This window comes from Arachis stenosperma, chromosome 2 (assembly GCF_014773155.1).
Source record: "Arachis stenosperma cultivar V10309 chromosome 2, arast.V10309.gnm1.PFL2, whole genome shotgun sequence".
In the NCBI taxonomy this organism is placed as follows: domain Eukaryota; kingdom Viridiplantae; phylum Streptophyta; class Magnoliopsida; order Fabales; family Fabaceae; genus Arachis; species Arachis stenosperma.
Window position 1 is genome coordinate 33,099,662 of NC_080378.1, and position 15,019 is coordinate 33,114,680.

Consider the following 15,019-nt stretch of genomic DNA (forward strand, 5'->3'; position numbering starts at 1 on the left):
AACTGGTTCAGTATAGACTTAATGAACCTATGCTTGGAACAGGATGGTCATTTATACAGCTTAGGTAACTTCTTTTATGTTTATGGTCAAGTAAAGTATGAAAAATCAAACTCTTACAGCATAGATTTAATTGAACATATGTTTGGGACAGGTTGGTTATTCATACTGTTTAGGAAAACTTTTAAGATTTTACAAAAAAGAAAAAAGATTTTTGATTTTGAGGAATTAATCAAGTCTCTTTAAAAAGGATTTTTGGATTTTGAATGTGAACCATTGGTTTTTGAAAAGACACATAAGATGAGTAATGACCACTGTACATTAGAAATAGTTTGTTTTACGTATCTTATTATAACAATTCTGTAAACCTATAGTGAGAACCGGTGAGGACGATGTTCTCACTCTACTACAGGTTTTCCCTTTTTAGGATATGGATGACGAAATTTCAAAAAAGTTATTTCATTTTCTGTTTATTCGATATTTTTGTATTATCTTAGTTATTATTTTTTCCTCCCCTTTATCTTTACCAATTTTGTAAGAGGGATAGGAATTTGTGATATGTATGTTTGTAAGTTATTACTATGTATATATATAATTTTAAAGTATTGTATGTGGTCTATATATATATATATATATATATATATATATATATATATATATATATATATGTGTGTGTGTGTGTGTGTGTGTTAAACAAAAAGTATTTTTAAAAGGTTACGTGGTTTTTAAATTTTAAACAAACTCCTATTTTAGTATTAAATATATTTAGAGTTATCGTAATACTTAAGCTATTAGAGCGACACAGTCGAAAACGTGACATTCTGATAATGAGGGTGTTACATTTTCAACTTCTCTCGTTTCCCTTTTCTCCAAGTCACGTACAAAAAAAAGGAAGCAAAAGATAGTTCTTGAGATGTTATACGAAGAAAAAAAAAAAAAGTTGGAGGTGGCCGCATGTGGTGAGACTGTAGAAATTATAAAGTGACTCATATATAATTTATAATAAAATATTATTATTACCTTAAAATATTGTTATTTATTTTTTTGCATATTCCAAAATCAGTTCGCCAAACTAAATCTAACCGGTTACTCGAATTTTATGAATCCTAATGTATGAAATTTGAAAAATCTAGGTTGTTACAAAAAAGGTATATAATACCCTCAAATTAACAGGATATAAAAGAAGTCACCAACACAAATTCTCAAATTTAATGTAATATTAGAAGAAAAAAATATAATTCATTTCTTCTTATTAATATGACCTGTCATCAAATTAAAAGCATTATTATATTATCCTTCCAGATAATCAATAATATTCTGTATGTTATAAAAAGTTGCCCCAGAACATACATATATATCAACCAAAAATAATTTTTTTATAGTACTGTGTATTTTGTTAATTAATTAAGATCTATAAGCAATTACATTTCAAGTCAATATAAATGGATACAAAAATAATTAAAATAAAATTACAAAGTTGACACTAAAGAATTGAAAGAATACATACTGTTAAAAATGACTACCTTATTTTGAGATCAATATAAAAAAGAATAATATAATGAAGACTATTTCTAATTAAATACAAATTCCATAAAGAAACTATATGACAAAGTTAATTACAAGAAATAAATTAAGAGTCAAACCCAGCTAGGATCAACTTTTGGTGCCATGTTTCCAAACAATACCTTTAAATCATTCTGCAGAGGTGTTAGGTTCAAATCCAAACACATAACCCTGAAGCTATTAGATCTCTTTAGAACTGGTGGGATTTTTCCCAGGACGACGTCGTTTGTAGAAGGAATTAGAAACGTTTCTTGATTGGTAAGTAGTCTATGCTTTCTCATGTGCCCTCCAAGTGCTTGCCCTTGAGAGAATCTTTGACCACAAATTGAACACTCATGCATTTTATTATTGGGTTTGTTAATAAAAACATTATTATTGTTCCCTACTCCTAAGCTGAGAGTAGTTGTGGCTTCTTCTTTGTTATTCTTCTCCATCTTTTGTTTCTTGTGGCTAGCTTTGTGACCACCAAGGGCTTGAAATGAAGAGAATTTGCGGTTGCATGTGCTACACTCAAATTCCGTTGGGCGAAAATGTTTCTGGTGACGATAATAATGGTGGACTTTGCTTTGATCTTTAGGGTTTTGATGAGAAAGTAGCATTAGACATTGTGCCAAGTCAATGCTATTACTATCTATTACTTGATGCTCTCGTTGTCTTTTCATATCTCTCTGTATTCTATATGTATCTTATCACTCTCTATCTAAAGTATTGGCCTAGAATTAAAGATTAATACAAGCTAATAAGTATATTGGTATAATTAGTGTAGGGTGAAAAAAGAATCTGAGATGATGAGATTTGAGATTGAGATGTATGTGAATATGAGGAACACTGGCTAGGGGACGGAGATAGGTATATATAGGCCGCTAGGGGAAAAAGTCAAAGATTTTGACTAATTTAAATTCAACGAATTCTTGGAGGCATTTTTTGCTTTTTATTGAATGTTGACTATTAGTATGATTCAAATATATGAAAATTAAATTTGAAGGCATCAGAGTCTTTAGTTAAGTTAATGGTTGTTGGAGTGCCTATTTGACCAATATACATTAATACATATATCCATAATTAATTAACTTGTGAGTCAATTTACTACAATTAAATAAATGAACGTGTATTACGTATCTATGTAGGTCCCTTGTTTGCGTAATAGATTATTTGCATGTGTTAATTTTGGTGACAGTTTTGTTGGCATAATAAACATGAAAAATATATTTTGAACACTTGGATATATTGGATCTTTTAATTTATTTTAATATTAGAAACTTGTTTTTTTTTAATTTATTTATTTGGTGTTGAATAAATGCAAATTTGGCATTAAAAAATGTTTCATGTATATATTAAAAATAAACTATCAAATTAAAGTAATCACTACGTGTTTTTATTATTTATGTATATTATTTTACGCATTGCTTCTACGAAATAATAAAACTTTAAACATTTTATGGCGTAGAAGAATCAAGTTTAACAATAACATATTCAAACTTTTCATGAACAAAGAAAATTGGTCACTATTATATTTGTGTACTTTTATGCATATTTTAGAAATAAATTTAAATTTAATTTGATTATATTATTTATAAAATTTTATTGCATATATAAATATACGATCGTTCGCATTTTAATATACATTTTTATATAAATAACTAATCTGTAATTGGTAACTGATTTTTTCATCATATATAATTTGGGATTGAACATTCCATGTAATAAAAAGTATTTGTTGGCCTCGTGAAAGTTGAGCTTACTATTTTATTTGTAATAACAAAATAAGCGTGTTTGTTCTTTGTTGAAGCAACTTGTTTTCGCGTTTATTGGCGTGCTAAATAGTAATAGTAATACACAGTGAATGATCGAGTCGTTTGAGGCGAGCTAGCTGCTTCCATATACAATCGAAGAAGCTATCTACTTGCATTTGTCATGGTTTGAAACTTGAATAAGAAATTCTCATGTACTATGCTGCAAATGTAACTAGGATTTGTTCTCTTTCATACTATATATAAATATGCTTATATACACCATCTTTATATTTCTTTTACTTACTTTATTTATTTTTGTCTTTTTCCTTTTAGTAAAGTTAAAATACGTCTTATTATTATCGACTATATTATATATACACCAAAACCAATCACAAGTATAAAATATATGTTAAAATATAAATACATATTAAAAATAAATTAAACTATACATATATTTATACATAAATACATTAGTAGCTGATCTTAGTAGATAATTTTGATATAAAAATAACATTTTTTATTATTATCGTTGGCAGAAACAAGGATTCTAAGATATAGGGACGGTAAGGATGTGCAAGATTTTAAATCCAATCCAAATTAGATCATTTAAAAAAATGGGCCTGCTACACATACAAGCAATAAGGCCTTACAAGTGTTACAAGCCCCCAGCCTACAAACATTCCACACGCGCACTAATTATATTGAATGGAGCGTAACATTCACGCGCTCCCACTCAAACGGTTACGCTTCTCTTCGCGTAAACCGCCCCTTAATGGCAGACTCTTCCACTTCTTCCACTTCTCAAAGCCATTCAGAGAAAACGCAACCCTTCCATTTTCGAGCAACATTCGAAACTCAAGATATACAACTCGTCGCTAACATTCGAAAACTCCATCAACACACCATAAAACTCTCGATCAAGAATCTCCAGAGAAAACAAAGCTATAATACTCAAGGTACGTTACATTACCATTCCTGTATATTTTTCAGATTTCGAACTAGGTTTTACTGTTCTTCTACGTTGTTGTACGTTTTACTGTTCTTCTTGCTCTACGTCTCATTTTACAGTTTATAATGTTCTAGGTTTTACTGTTATTCTTGCTTCTATGTTACACTGTTCTTCTTCGTTCTTGTAGGTGTTACTGTTCTTGTTGTTCTAGTTCTTCTGCTAACTGATTTTTGGGGGTATATTTCGTAGTTTGGTGGGTGTATATGGAGTAATTTGTTGGGTGTATATGGCATAAAATATTGGGTGTATATTTCTGAACTGATATACTGTAATAGTCAGCACTTGCTTATATTTGCTTGTCCATGGGTGTATATTGATTGACCTTGTAATGTTGCTTGATATTGATGCATGTTTGAGTGATACCTGACTGATATATATGGGTATATCTGAATCATATCTATGGGTGTATCCGACTGATATATATGGGTGTATCTACTGATATCTATTGGTGTATCTGACTCATATCTATGGGTGTATCTGAATCATATCTATGGGTGTATCTTACTGATATCTTTGGGTGTATTTTTCATTTCAGAGAAAATGGCAGCGAGAAACCAACCTGGAAGAAATGTAAGAACAAATATATGTCTTACATGAAATCAGTTTTATATAATAGAAATATATCTGACTATAATTTTATTTTTGCTTACAGCAAACCAAAGACCTTAAGTGTGCAACACATTTGTTAAGTGAGAAATTCAGAGACATGAGCGAGGAGAAGAAAACAATTGTTAGGGATTTGGGATTTGGTGGCCTGATGCACATCCCGCCGCTAAGGGTGCATCACCAAATTGTCAGATAGATTTTAAGGATATTGACACTGATTAATGTAAATGTTATATAGTCCTGTAACAAATTGAACACATGCTGTAAAAATTTTCCAATTATAATCTAGTTTATTGTAAAATTTCTTTCAATAATTAAACTCTCTATGCTGTATTCAAAATGTATGAATTATAGGTACTATAGTATGAAGGAAAACATCAAACCAAATATACACACATAACCTGCCATTTTTTACACCCAAAGAAAGTTGAATATACACCCAAAAATCTATCCCCCTGATGCTTTATCCCTAAAATCCTGAACCCTAAACATTTAAAACCTAAACCCTAACCCCTAACCTGTAAACCCTAAAACGTAAACCGTAAACCCTAAAACCCTAAACCCTAATACCTAAAACCCTTAAACCGTTGTAAAAAAAAGTATTTTATAACATAAAAATAAGATTCTGAAGTATATATATGTATATATATGTAAAATGTGAAATACAAGAAAATTCAGAAATACACCCAAAAGAACACTGCTTTTACACCCAAAAGAATACATGCTTTCACTCCTTTGTGTGCTTCTCATCCCTGTTCAGAAGTGGTGATCCAGATAGATTGGAACCCATATATGACGGTCTTCATAGAGATCTACAGAATACACCCAAACACAGACTATAAATACACCCGAAAAAAATTAAATTTACACCTCTGCTGCAGATTTTAAACAAACATTACCTGAAAGCTACTTGTTGTCCACAAGACCAAAATTCAGCAGAAAATCATTTTAATTCCTATCAAATGAGTCTTTAAGCATACCCACGCTTCTCGCACTTCTCTATTAATGTAATTTCTCACATCCTTTTCAATAAAATTTAACTCGCAATGACCCCCGGCAGCCGCAACAAATGATTGGTAAGTTTTGCTTAGTCTAATACCAGCCTCCTCGTTATTCTCTATTGTACGACGAATGGACATGCTTAGTTCCCTGTGCTGTTTGAGATATTTTAGATTTCCATTTTCCCTCTCTGCTACATGTAATCAATTGGTTCTTAATCTCGTTTCCCTTCCTATTTGTGCTCCGAACTCTTGTAGAAAATCCTGCAGCCTTGGCGTAGTTTCTGTAAACTTTTCCAGCATTTTCAAGGGTGGTAAAGGTCATTCCAACCTTGGGAACAAACTGGTCATCAACAACAGAGAGAGGCTGTAGAATACACCATGTCAAAAACTAAAAATACACCCAATCATGTCTGATATAATACACCCGAACCACAACAACTCAACTAAAATGATAATAAAAGCCATAAACTGTAAATACACGGGCTACAGAATACACCATGTCAAAAACTATAAACACACCCAATCGTGTCTGATATAATACACCCGAACCACAACAACTCAATTAAAATAACAGAAAAACCAGTAAACTGTAAATACATCCACACTTTTCTCAAAAATACACCCAAAAAAGTTCTGATCTACACCTTATCGTCTACTATAAATTTCAAAAAATTAATCAGAACTAATACATTACATTCAATCCACAGATTTATCTTCATGCGTTAGTTTGACAGTCAATGTTCACGAATTATTCACCTACACAATGCTATACAAATTACTGCAACAAAATTCATAGTAATTCTATGTAAATCAAACCTCAGGAACTTCGTTAGATTCAAATTCATAATCCACTTTGCTTGGATTCAGCTGACAATCTGAGTTGAATCATCTATTATCTTCAAAACGAGTTCAAACTTTGATTTCAGAAAACAAAAAATCAAATAGAAAACGAAGCTGGAGTTACAGAGAGAGAAACTAACGTAAATGACGAAGAAGAAACGAGTGAGAAAGGAGGGAAAAAGAATGATCGAAGAAACCAGGGGAAGCTTCGCCAGAAGAAGAACGAGCAAATCTGCAAATAAGGAAAACGAAGAAGGAAACAAATCTTTTAAATTTGGTAGTTATATATAGCGCGTGTATACGACGTAGCCATTGGAGCGCGTTTTAGGTTTTAGGGTGTTAAGTAACTTGTAAAGCATACAAGTCGTTAGCGCTTGTATGCAGAGCTTTTCTGTTAAAAAAAAACCAATATTAAGTAAAAAATGTGCAAACTAAATTATATCAATTTTATATTTTAATTTTTTTAATCCAAACTATTTAACCGATCTTAAATCAGTATTTAAATCCAGATCCAAATTCATATAAAAAAAATCTAAGTCTTGTTGACACACTCAACCTCTTGATCTTCTCCTTTCTCTTTTTTCTACCACGTTGTTTCTGCCGCCGGCACTTATTGTCTTTGCAGTCAGCACTGGAGGCAGCCAACATCACAGTCTTCGTAGCTGCCACACCACCACAAGCGCATTGCTTCTATGGTTGTTCCTTCATTGCTTCTACTCTTGCTGTTGCTGTGTGCGCCTCTTTGGATCATCGCCGCATCGTTCTGTTCTCCTGTTTGCTATTCTACACCGCCTTTTTTTATTGTGACCCAATTCTATTCTTCTCTGTTCTTTGAGGCTGCGTTTGTTTTTGGACGGAACAGGATATGACACTAAAACAGAGATAATAGAACGAAGACACTAAAAATTATTTTTGCGCATTGTATTTGGATACGATGGACAAAACACTAATGTAATGTCGTGTATTATGTTTGGATAGACATAGACAAAACTAAGATATTATGCGAAATGACTAAAATAGTCATGTAATTCCAAATTTTTTACATCAAGTACAAATTAATTTAATAAAAAATAAGAGTATGTATGAGTATAGAAAATTACAAGAAGAATTGGTCTATGAACTAATAAGATAAAAATGGTATTAAAGTAACAAAATTAAGATAAATAGAGTAACATAAAGTAGAAAAGTGAATTAAGTATCCATTAATACAGCATGCTATAGAGAAGAGAATGAACGATAAAAAAAAATAAATTAATTATCCAGTCAAGTAAGAAATTCTATGAAAAAAGAGAGTATCTAAAAAAAATAACGCAGAGAAAGAAAAACTATAATGTAGAGAAGAAGCTAAAATTAGGAAAAATAAGAAGAGATAATAGTAGAATAATAAAAAATATCTATGGATAGAAAAGAAAAAAATTTTGATAAAAAAATCCGTGTCCACCTTTTTAAATTTTGTATTCATCATTGTCCTTCATAAAAAAATGAACACAAAAATATAAAATAGTGTTTATGTCTTTGCCTCCAAATATATTTTAATCATTCGTTGTTCATGTCTCTATATCTTGTCTCTGAAACAAACGTTAGCTGAAAGCTTGCTTCACATTGCATAGTACTATGATATTTATCGTCGATTAAACTTCCAATCCAAACTTGTATGTAAGCTTTCAAATTTTGTTCTTGAAAATCAAACTGCAATGTGTGAATTTCAGTTTATATTAGAGCAGGTGTGCATTTACTTGTATAATCATGATTTTGTAGTGCAGTGACTGTGAATGACATGTTGTATTCGTTGTGAGTATTATATTTTCTTTTTCTTTTCGTATAGATTGTTATTATGTTCATTTAAAAGCTAGTGTATTGTACTATTGCTTGTTAGACTTTTTGTTTGTTTGTTTGTTTGATACAGTTAAAGTTTAAATTTGGGACGGGGACAGAGAAAAACTAGCATAGATATATGTTACCTATTATACTTATTGTCTTCTTATATTTTTATATTTGTCTAATTAAATTAAAAAGAGTTGACATTGGAAAAAAAAAAAATAAGTTGGCGTTATTAATATTGTTCTTATATTATATGCAGAATCAGATGGCTGATAATAATAGTATTCAGGCAGTAAATATGCCTACTAATATTCAATCATTTTTTTTACTGTCAAAATTTGTAGCAAAAAATTAATTTTAAAATTGAATTTTCGATAAAAGAAATATAGTTTAAAAATTAATTTTAAAATAGATTTTTAGTTAAAAAATCTGGTTTTAAAATTGGTTTACAAAGTAACGGATTTAAAATTGGACTTTTGATACAAAAATATGATTTTAAAACCTAAAACAATATTTTTAGAAAAATTGAATTTAAAACCCAATTTTTGATATTGGTGCTGAATTTACAAACCACAATTTACTGATAAGTATATCGGGTCATACCAAGTAACAACTCACGGTGAGTGAGTGTCGATCCCACAAGAATTAACGAACTAAGCAAGCAATGATCGACTAGTTGTGCTAGTTAGACAAGTTGAAATGAGGGTTTTGATTGTCAAATAGCATAAAAAGCAATGAATTAAGAAAGCAAACAATAAATGGTTGAGAAAACGGTATGAGAATGGAGTTAAAGTTTTGGAGATGTTTAAATGTCCGGATTAATATTCAATGTCAACTATCTTGATTGTGCAATGATTATGTTTATGGAAAATCTCAGGTGATTAAATTCCTATTCCTACGCAATCCAATCTCCTCTAATGCACCCAACCATCAATCTCTTGATCACTAAATTGCATTAGAATGTGAAGTTCAAATTTCGATTTCTATACCACACAACCCTAAGAACCCAAAAGCATAATGCAGTTATGTGTCACGTGTAACACCCTAATATTCAAATCCTTATGCTCGAGTCATAAGTCAATGATATTACGGTGGTATGACTCTCGGGTGGATTTTTAATACGTAATTATAAGTATATTTGAAGGGAATATTAATTGAGAAGCCTGAAAAGAGTAAAAATAAAATCGCGAAGACGTATCACTCACGTTTCAACAATAAAAAGATAGACCTTGAAGTCGAAAGCGACATACGGATAAAGGCATAAAGGAAAATTAAGAGATAGACAACAGAGGGATATATATAACATAAGCAAATAGCCACTAGTCGCGACCCGCGAAGTTTAGGCCGGCTAGGGTATAGTATGAAAGTAGTTGACAACAATATCTCCTAATCTCTCCCAAAAGAAACATAAGAGCCTCTATAGACAAATTCAAAAGAGTTCAATACATAATATAATCTTTTCAAAATAAAGGTGGATGGATTCTAAACAAAATATGAAGTAGAGAATATAAGGATCTTCACCATCTCTCAGACGAACCACAGCTCACTGCTGAGCACCTGGACCTGTATATGAAAAACAAGAGATATATACGGAATGAGAACCCTCGACCCATGGGTTCCCAGCACGGTAAAAGTGCCAAATAAATACAATGCACTGAAATAAAAACTCACTAAGCATTCACCTTATATTCTCGCTAATTCATAAATAGGCAACTGTCATAAGGAAAAGCTAAATCTAACTCATATTTCTCATGCTTCCCAACTTTCTAACTCTCCCACGAATCAGAATCAGAATGATAAACAAAACCATCATTAGTTGTTCTGTCTCAACAATTCTATATCAATACATCATATCCTCATCTGGAGCAAGTGAATTCACTTCACTGCATCTACCCAGGGAGCTCAAATTATCTCATTCAATAATCATCATCATTAATCAATCACATCATCAATTCATCTCATCAAGAACAGTCCTCAGCATCTACCGACACCAGCATGAGGGACCTCTCAGTTGTACAAATACAAGCAATACAGACAAGTAATGCATAATTAAGGTACAAGTAGAACAAGTAGCACAAAATCAGGTAATATAGCATATATGATATAACAATTCATAACAAATAGGCAAACCCAAACAATTCAAACATATGCAAATGATGAATGCCTGCCCTCTGACTGATGATATCATCTGTCGGTTATATAGCCAACCCGACAAGTCCTGGTAGCTAACCATTGGACTGCCCCTCTATCGTGCATCCCCAACTCGAGTTATTCTCGATCATAAACATGATCATAATCATAATCATACAACACGCACACTGGTGTTTATCCACGGGGGCGAGCTCATCCGGAACTTTCATTGTAACATTCCATATTTTTTTTACTACCCTACCCTCAAAATTTATCAAAATACCTAAACTACCCTTTACCCCTTTTCTAAACCCTAACCCTCTATTAACACACACACACCCTACTGAGAATGAAAGAAAGAAAAATAGCGAGGAAAAATAGAGAGGCTGAGGATCGGAAAGAAGAAGAGAGGAGAGGAAGGGATGGCGCCGGCGGGGCTGGCAGCCGCCGTCGCCGTCGTTGTCGTGGATTAGGAAGAGAGAGGGAGAAGGAGATCGAAACAGGGAATGCGGGAAGGAGAAAGGAAGAAGCGCGAAAGAGGAGGTGATGTCCCGCGGTCCTCGCCGTCGCCCCTGGAGACTGTCCCTGCTGCAGCCAAAGCTTCCACTGCCGTCGTCGAGGACTCCATCGCCACCACAAGAAGCCACCGCATGTGAAAGAGAAATACAGGACACACAGAACAGAAGAAGGGGACGGCATCTCGTCGCTGCCGAGCCTTATCGTTGCCGCTTGATAGGGAGTTTTGTCGTCACCGTCACGGTTGCGGGTATGGGGGTTCGAAGAGAGAAAGAGGAGCTCACAGAGGAGAGAGAAACGCAATGGTGAGAGAGAAGAAAGTCTCACGAGGTGGGGGAGCTGGTACGCTTCCGCCATTGTTGCAAGCTGCGCCACCGCGCCTTTGGTCACTGAGAATCGCGCTGACGTCGCCGGAAATTCTGCAAGTTTGCCCTGGCTCTGCTTTGCTTCTGCCGGTTCTGTACTTGCCGGTGGGGTCACCGGAGCTGCTGATGCAACATCTTCTTATTTCTTTTGTGAGGATTGAAGTTGTTGCTACTATCCCGGTCCAAATTTCGTGCTCTTTCATTTCATTCTACTTCAACCTTTCTCACCTTTTATCTTGGCACTCTGCTTTGGTCTCTTCGGTTCTTTGGGACCAATTTGTGAGTAGGCTTTACATTTATAATTATTTGGATTTGAATCTATAATTATTTTGATATGGGGTTCTCTAAACTTATAATTATACTTACAAATATTATTATCAAAGAATTTTAAATTAGATTGAACAATCAATTTATTAGAACTAAATATTTATCCTCGTTAAGCTAATTTTAATATGAATATGAGGCTATATGTTTTATGAGATTACAAGCATGTTTGATGAAGCTTTATATTATTTTAAAATATTCAATTTTACTCGAATATGTATTTTGTGAAGCATTGAAGTATTCGTTAGTACTTATTTTAAAATTGGGCAATGTTTGAAATGCCTTAAGATTAAGAAAGTATGATTGAAAAAGATTTGAATGAAAAAGTATTATTTGATTTGATTTGATTTGATATCTTATATGTTTGAAAGACCGAAGAATTTGTTATATTTAAAAAGTATATGTTTTGAATTGGTTTAGGAGGCTCATATTAGAAAATCGTAGTTAACGGCGATTATGGCGTTAACCTAGATGCATCTGGCTCAGACCTCAGCTAGCAAGGGCATTGCTAGCCTAACGTGTAGGCCACACGTTGGATATGTTATTCCGTATGGACACACGAGAGGAAAGGGCTAACCTTAGAGGTGGAGCTGCTCAAGTGTGGACTATTTGATTTGATTTCTATATGAGAACTCCCTTATTGATTCACTCATTCATATAAATTATTATTTTCTAACTAAAATTATTTTTATAATAATGTTTATATGGTCTCATGTGAATTATAGATGTATTGTTGATGCACGAAAACTTGTCTCTCAACAAATTTCCCTTCGGCAAGTATATTGAATTATCGTCAAGTAAAAACTCACAATAGAGTGAGGTCGAATCCCACAGGGATTGATTGGTCAAGCAACTTTAGTTGGAAGAGTATGCTAGTTGAGCTAAATAGAGTATAGTTGAGAGTTGCAGAAAATTAAATGGCGGGAAAGTAAATCGTAGAAAATAAAGTGTAGAATCTTAAAGGGGAATTTGGGGAAATGAGCATGGAAATATATGGCAAAAAGTAAGGAGAATGGGTAAGATCAGAAATAGGGAATTCATTGGGCTCAGAATATGCTGTATTCTCCGGATCAAATTCATTTTCATCTTTTCCTCAATCAAAGCATCTATTGATCTCCTTGGCAATCTTAAGTGATTGGGTTCCAATTCCTTGGCAACCCAATCTCTCTAAGCTTGAACAATTGCCCAATTCCTTGATTTAATTGCTCATGGGAAGAGATGAAGTGTGGTCACTGATTATACCACATGTATTTCCAAATCAAAGTGTTGGGAGGATTACATGTCACTATATCTTTCCAGACCCCAATTTGGTCCAACATGAGAAAGTATTTCTAGCATGATCTCCTCATCCCTTTTCCAAGACTCAGAGAAGATCCAATTATGGAGAGTTTCTTTTCCAAGACAACTAACCAATTGAATTAAGATCAAAAGCTTTCTAGTAAATCAAAAGAGAAGAAAGAAGAAGAAGAATGAAAACTATAATTGATCCATCAAATTACAACAGAGCTCCCTAACCCAATGAAAGGGATTTAGTTGTTCATAGCTCTGGAAATGGAAAATGGCAGAAAAGAATACATGCTTAGCTAAAAGTGCAGAAAAGTAAATATACAGAGGGTAGTTCTCCAAAGTGCCAAGCTTCTGTATAGTTCAAAACTACTCCTATATATACTATTTCTCTTGATCTTCTAGTGAGTTCTTCAAGTCTTGGATGTGGGCCTTAGATCTTGAGTTGAAGCAGTTACAATTTTTAGTGGGCTCAGCTTGCAGAAAAGTCTGAATTAGGCATGGGCGTTAGTGAAGTTAATGTTAAGTGAAATTGTGGGTTCGAGAACGTTAGTGGTAATCACCTTTTTTACTAACGTTCCAACCCCATATAGTCCACGTTAGCTTCAACGTTAGTGGCACTAACGTGACCACTAACGTTGCCTTATGAACCTTCGCAAGCGTTATTGGGACTCATCTTTCCCAATAACGTTGTCTTGTGCCCCTTGTCCCTACGTTAGAGTTCACGTTAGTGTAACTAACATGGCTCTTAACGTGGGCATGCCTCATCTTCGAGAGCGTTAGTGACACTTACCTTTGTCACTAACGCTCCAAGTGCCCCTACTCTCCATGTTAGAGCTCACGTTAACTAAGTTAACGTGGCCACTAACGTGGTAGTGAATACCATCTCCAACGTTAGTGACAAAGGTGAGTGTCACTAACATTGGCTCATCAATCTTAGCTCCACGTTAACTTTCACGTTAGTGGTCTTAACGTGACCACTAACGTGGGCAATGCTAGTTTGATCCAACATTAGTGGCAAAGGTGAGTGTCACTAACATTGGCATTGTTCCTCTCTTCCACGTTAGAGTTCACGTTAACTAAGTTAACGTGACTCTTAACGTGGCTCATTGCCAATTCTTGGAGCGTTAGTGGTGTTCACGTTTACCACTAATGCTGGAGCTCTCTTTATTTCCACGTTAACTACCACGTTAACCTAGTTAACGTGGCAATTAACGTGGGCTTATGATGGCTTCGCAGGCATTATTGGTGATCACTTTTTTCATTAACGTTGCAAGCTCATTCCCATTCCACGTTAGTGATCACGTTAACTAGGTTAACGTGATGACTAACGTGGTTCTTCCTTTGCTTCCTTTGTCCTGAAATCAAGCAAATAAAGTGCATCAAAGCTCTAGCCAAAGTCATAAGATTATGCATCATCAATTTGTCATTCAATTCTCGCAAAATCCTCATGAAATCATGTAAAATCCACAATAGTTGCTTGAATCAAGGTGTGAGTGTATTTTCATCAAAAACTTGCCTTATTCTCTAAGAAAATGCATGAAACTGCCCTAAAATAGTAAAGAAAAGGTCAGTGAAACTGGCCTAGATGCCCTGACATCAATTGTCTAGTCACTGAGTTGCAAAACTCATTCCGTTTTTTTAAAAAATATTTTCAGGAATAAATACTTGAATATGTGAGCCCTTCTATTCAAGAATTATGATCTGCAATGGGTATCTGTTCCTTGTTGAGTTCCTAGACGCTGTATGCTCTATATGTCATAGGCAGGATTCAACCATTCTTAATTATTTTAAGTTTTGTTAAAAATGTATAACTATTTATTTTAGAAC

At 33.7% G+C, this 15,019-nt stretch overlaps 1 protein-coding gene across 1 annotated transcript; it reads right to left on the reverse strand.

Annotated features, from left to right (window-relative positions):
- Nucleotides 1–1,422: 1,422 nt before the first annotated feature.
- On the reverse strand, nucleotides 1,423–2,372 carry LOC130961700 (zinc finger protein ZAT11-like). The gene has a single exon (XM_057887681.1). The coding sequence runs from the start codon at nucleotides 2,220–2,222 to the stop codon at nucleotides 1,635–1,637; it is 588 nt and encodes a 195-aa protein (XP_057743664.1). The 5' UTR covers nucleotides 2,223–2,372; the 3' UTR covers nucleotides 1,423–1,634.
- Nucleotides 2,373–15,019: the final 12,647 nt, after the last annotated feature.

Excerpts from the sequence above, each read along its gene's own strand:
- LOC130961700 (XM_057887681.1), bottom strand. The coding sequence starts at position 2,222 with ATGAAAAGACAACGAGAGCATCAAGTAATAGATAGTAATAGCATTGAC.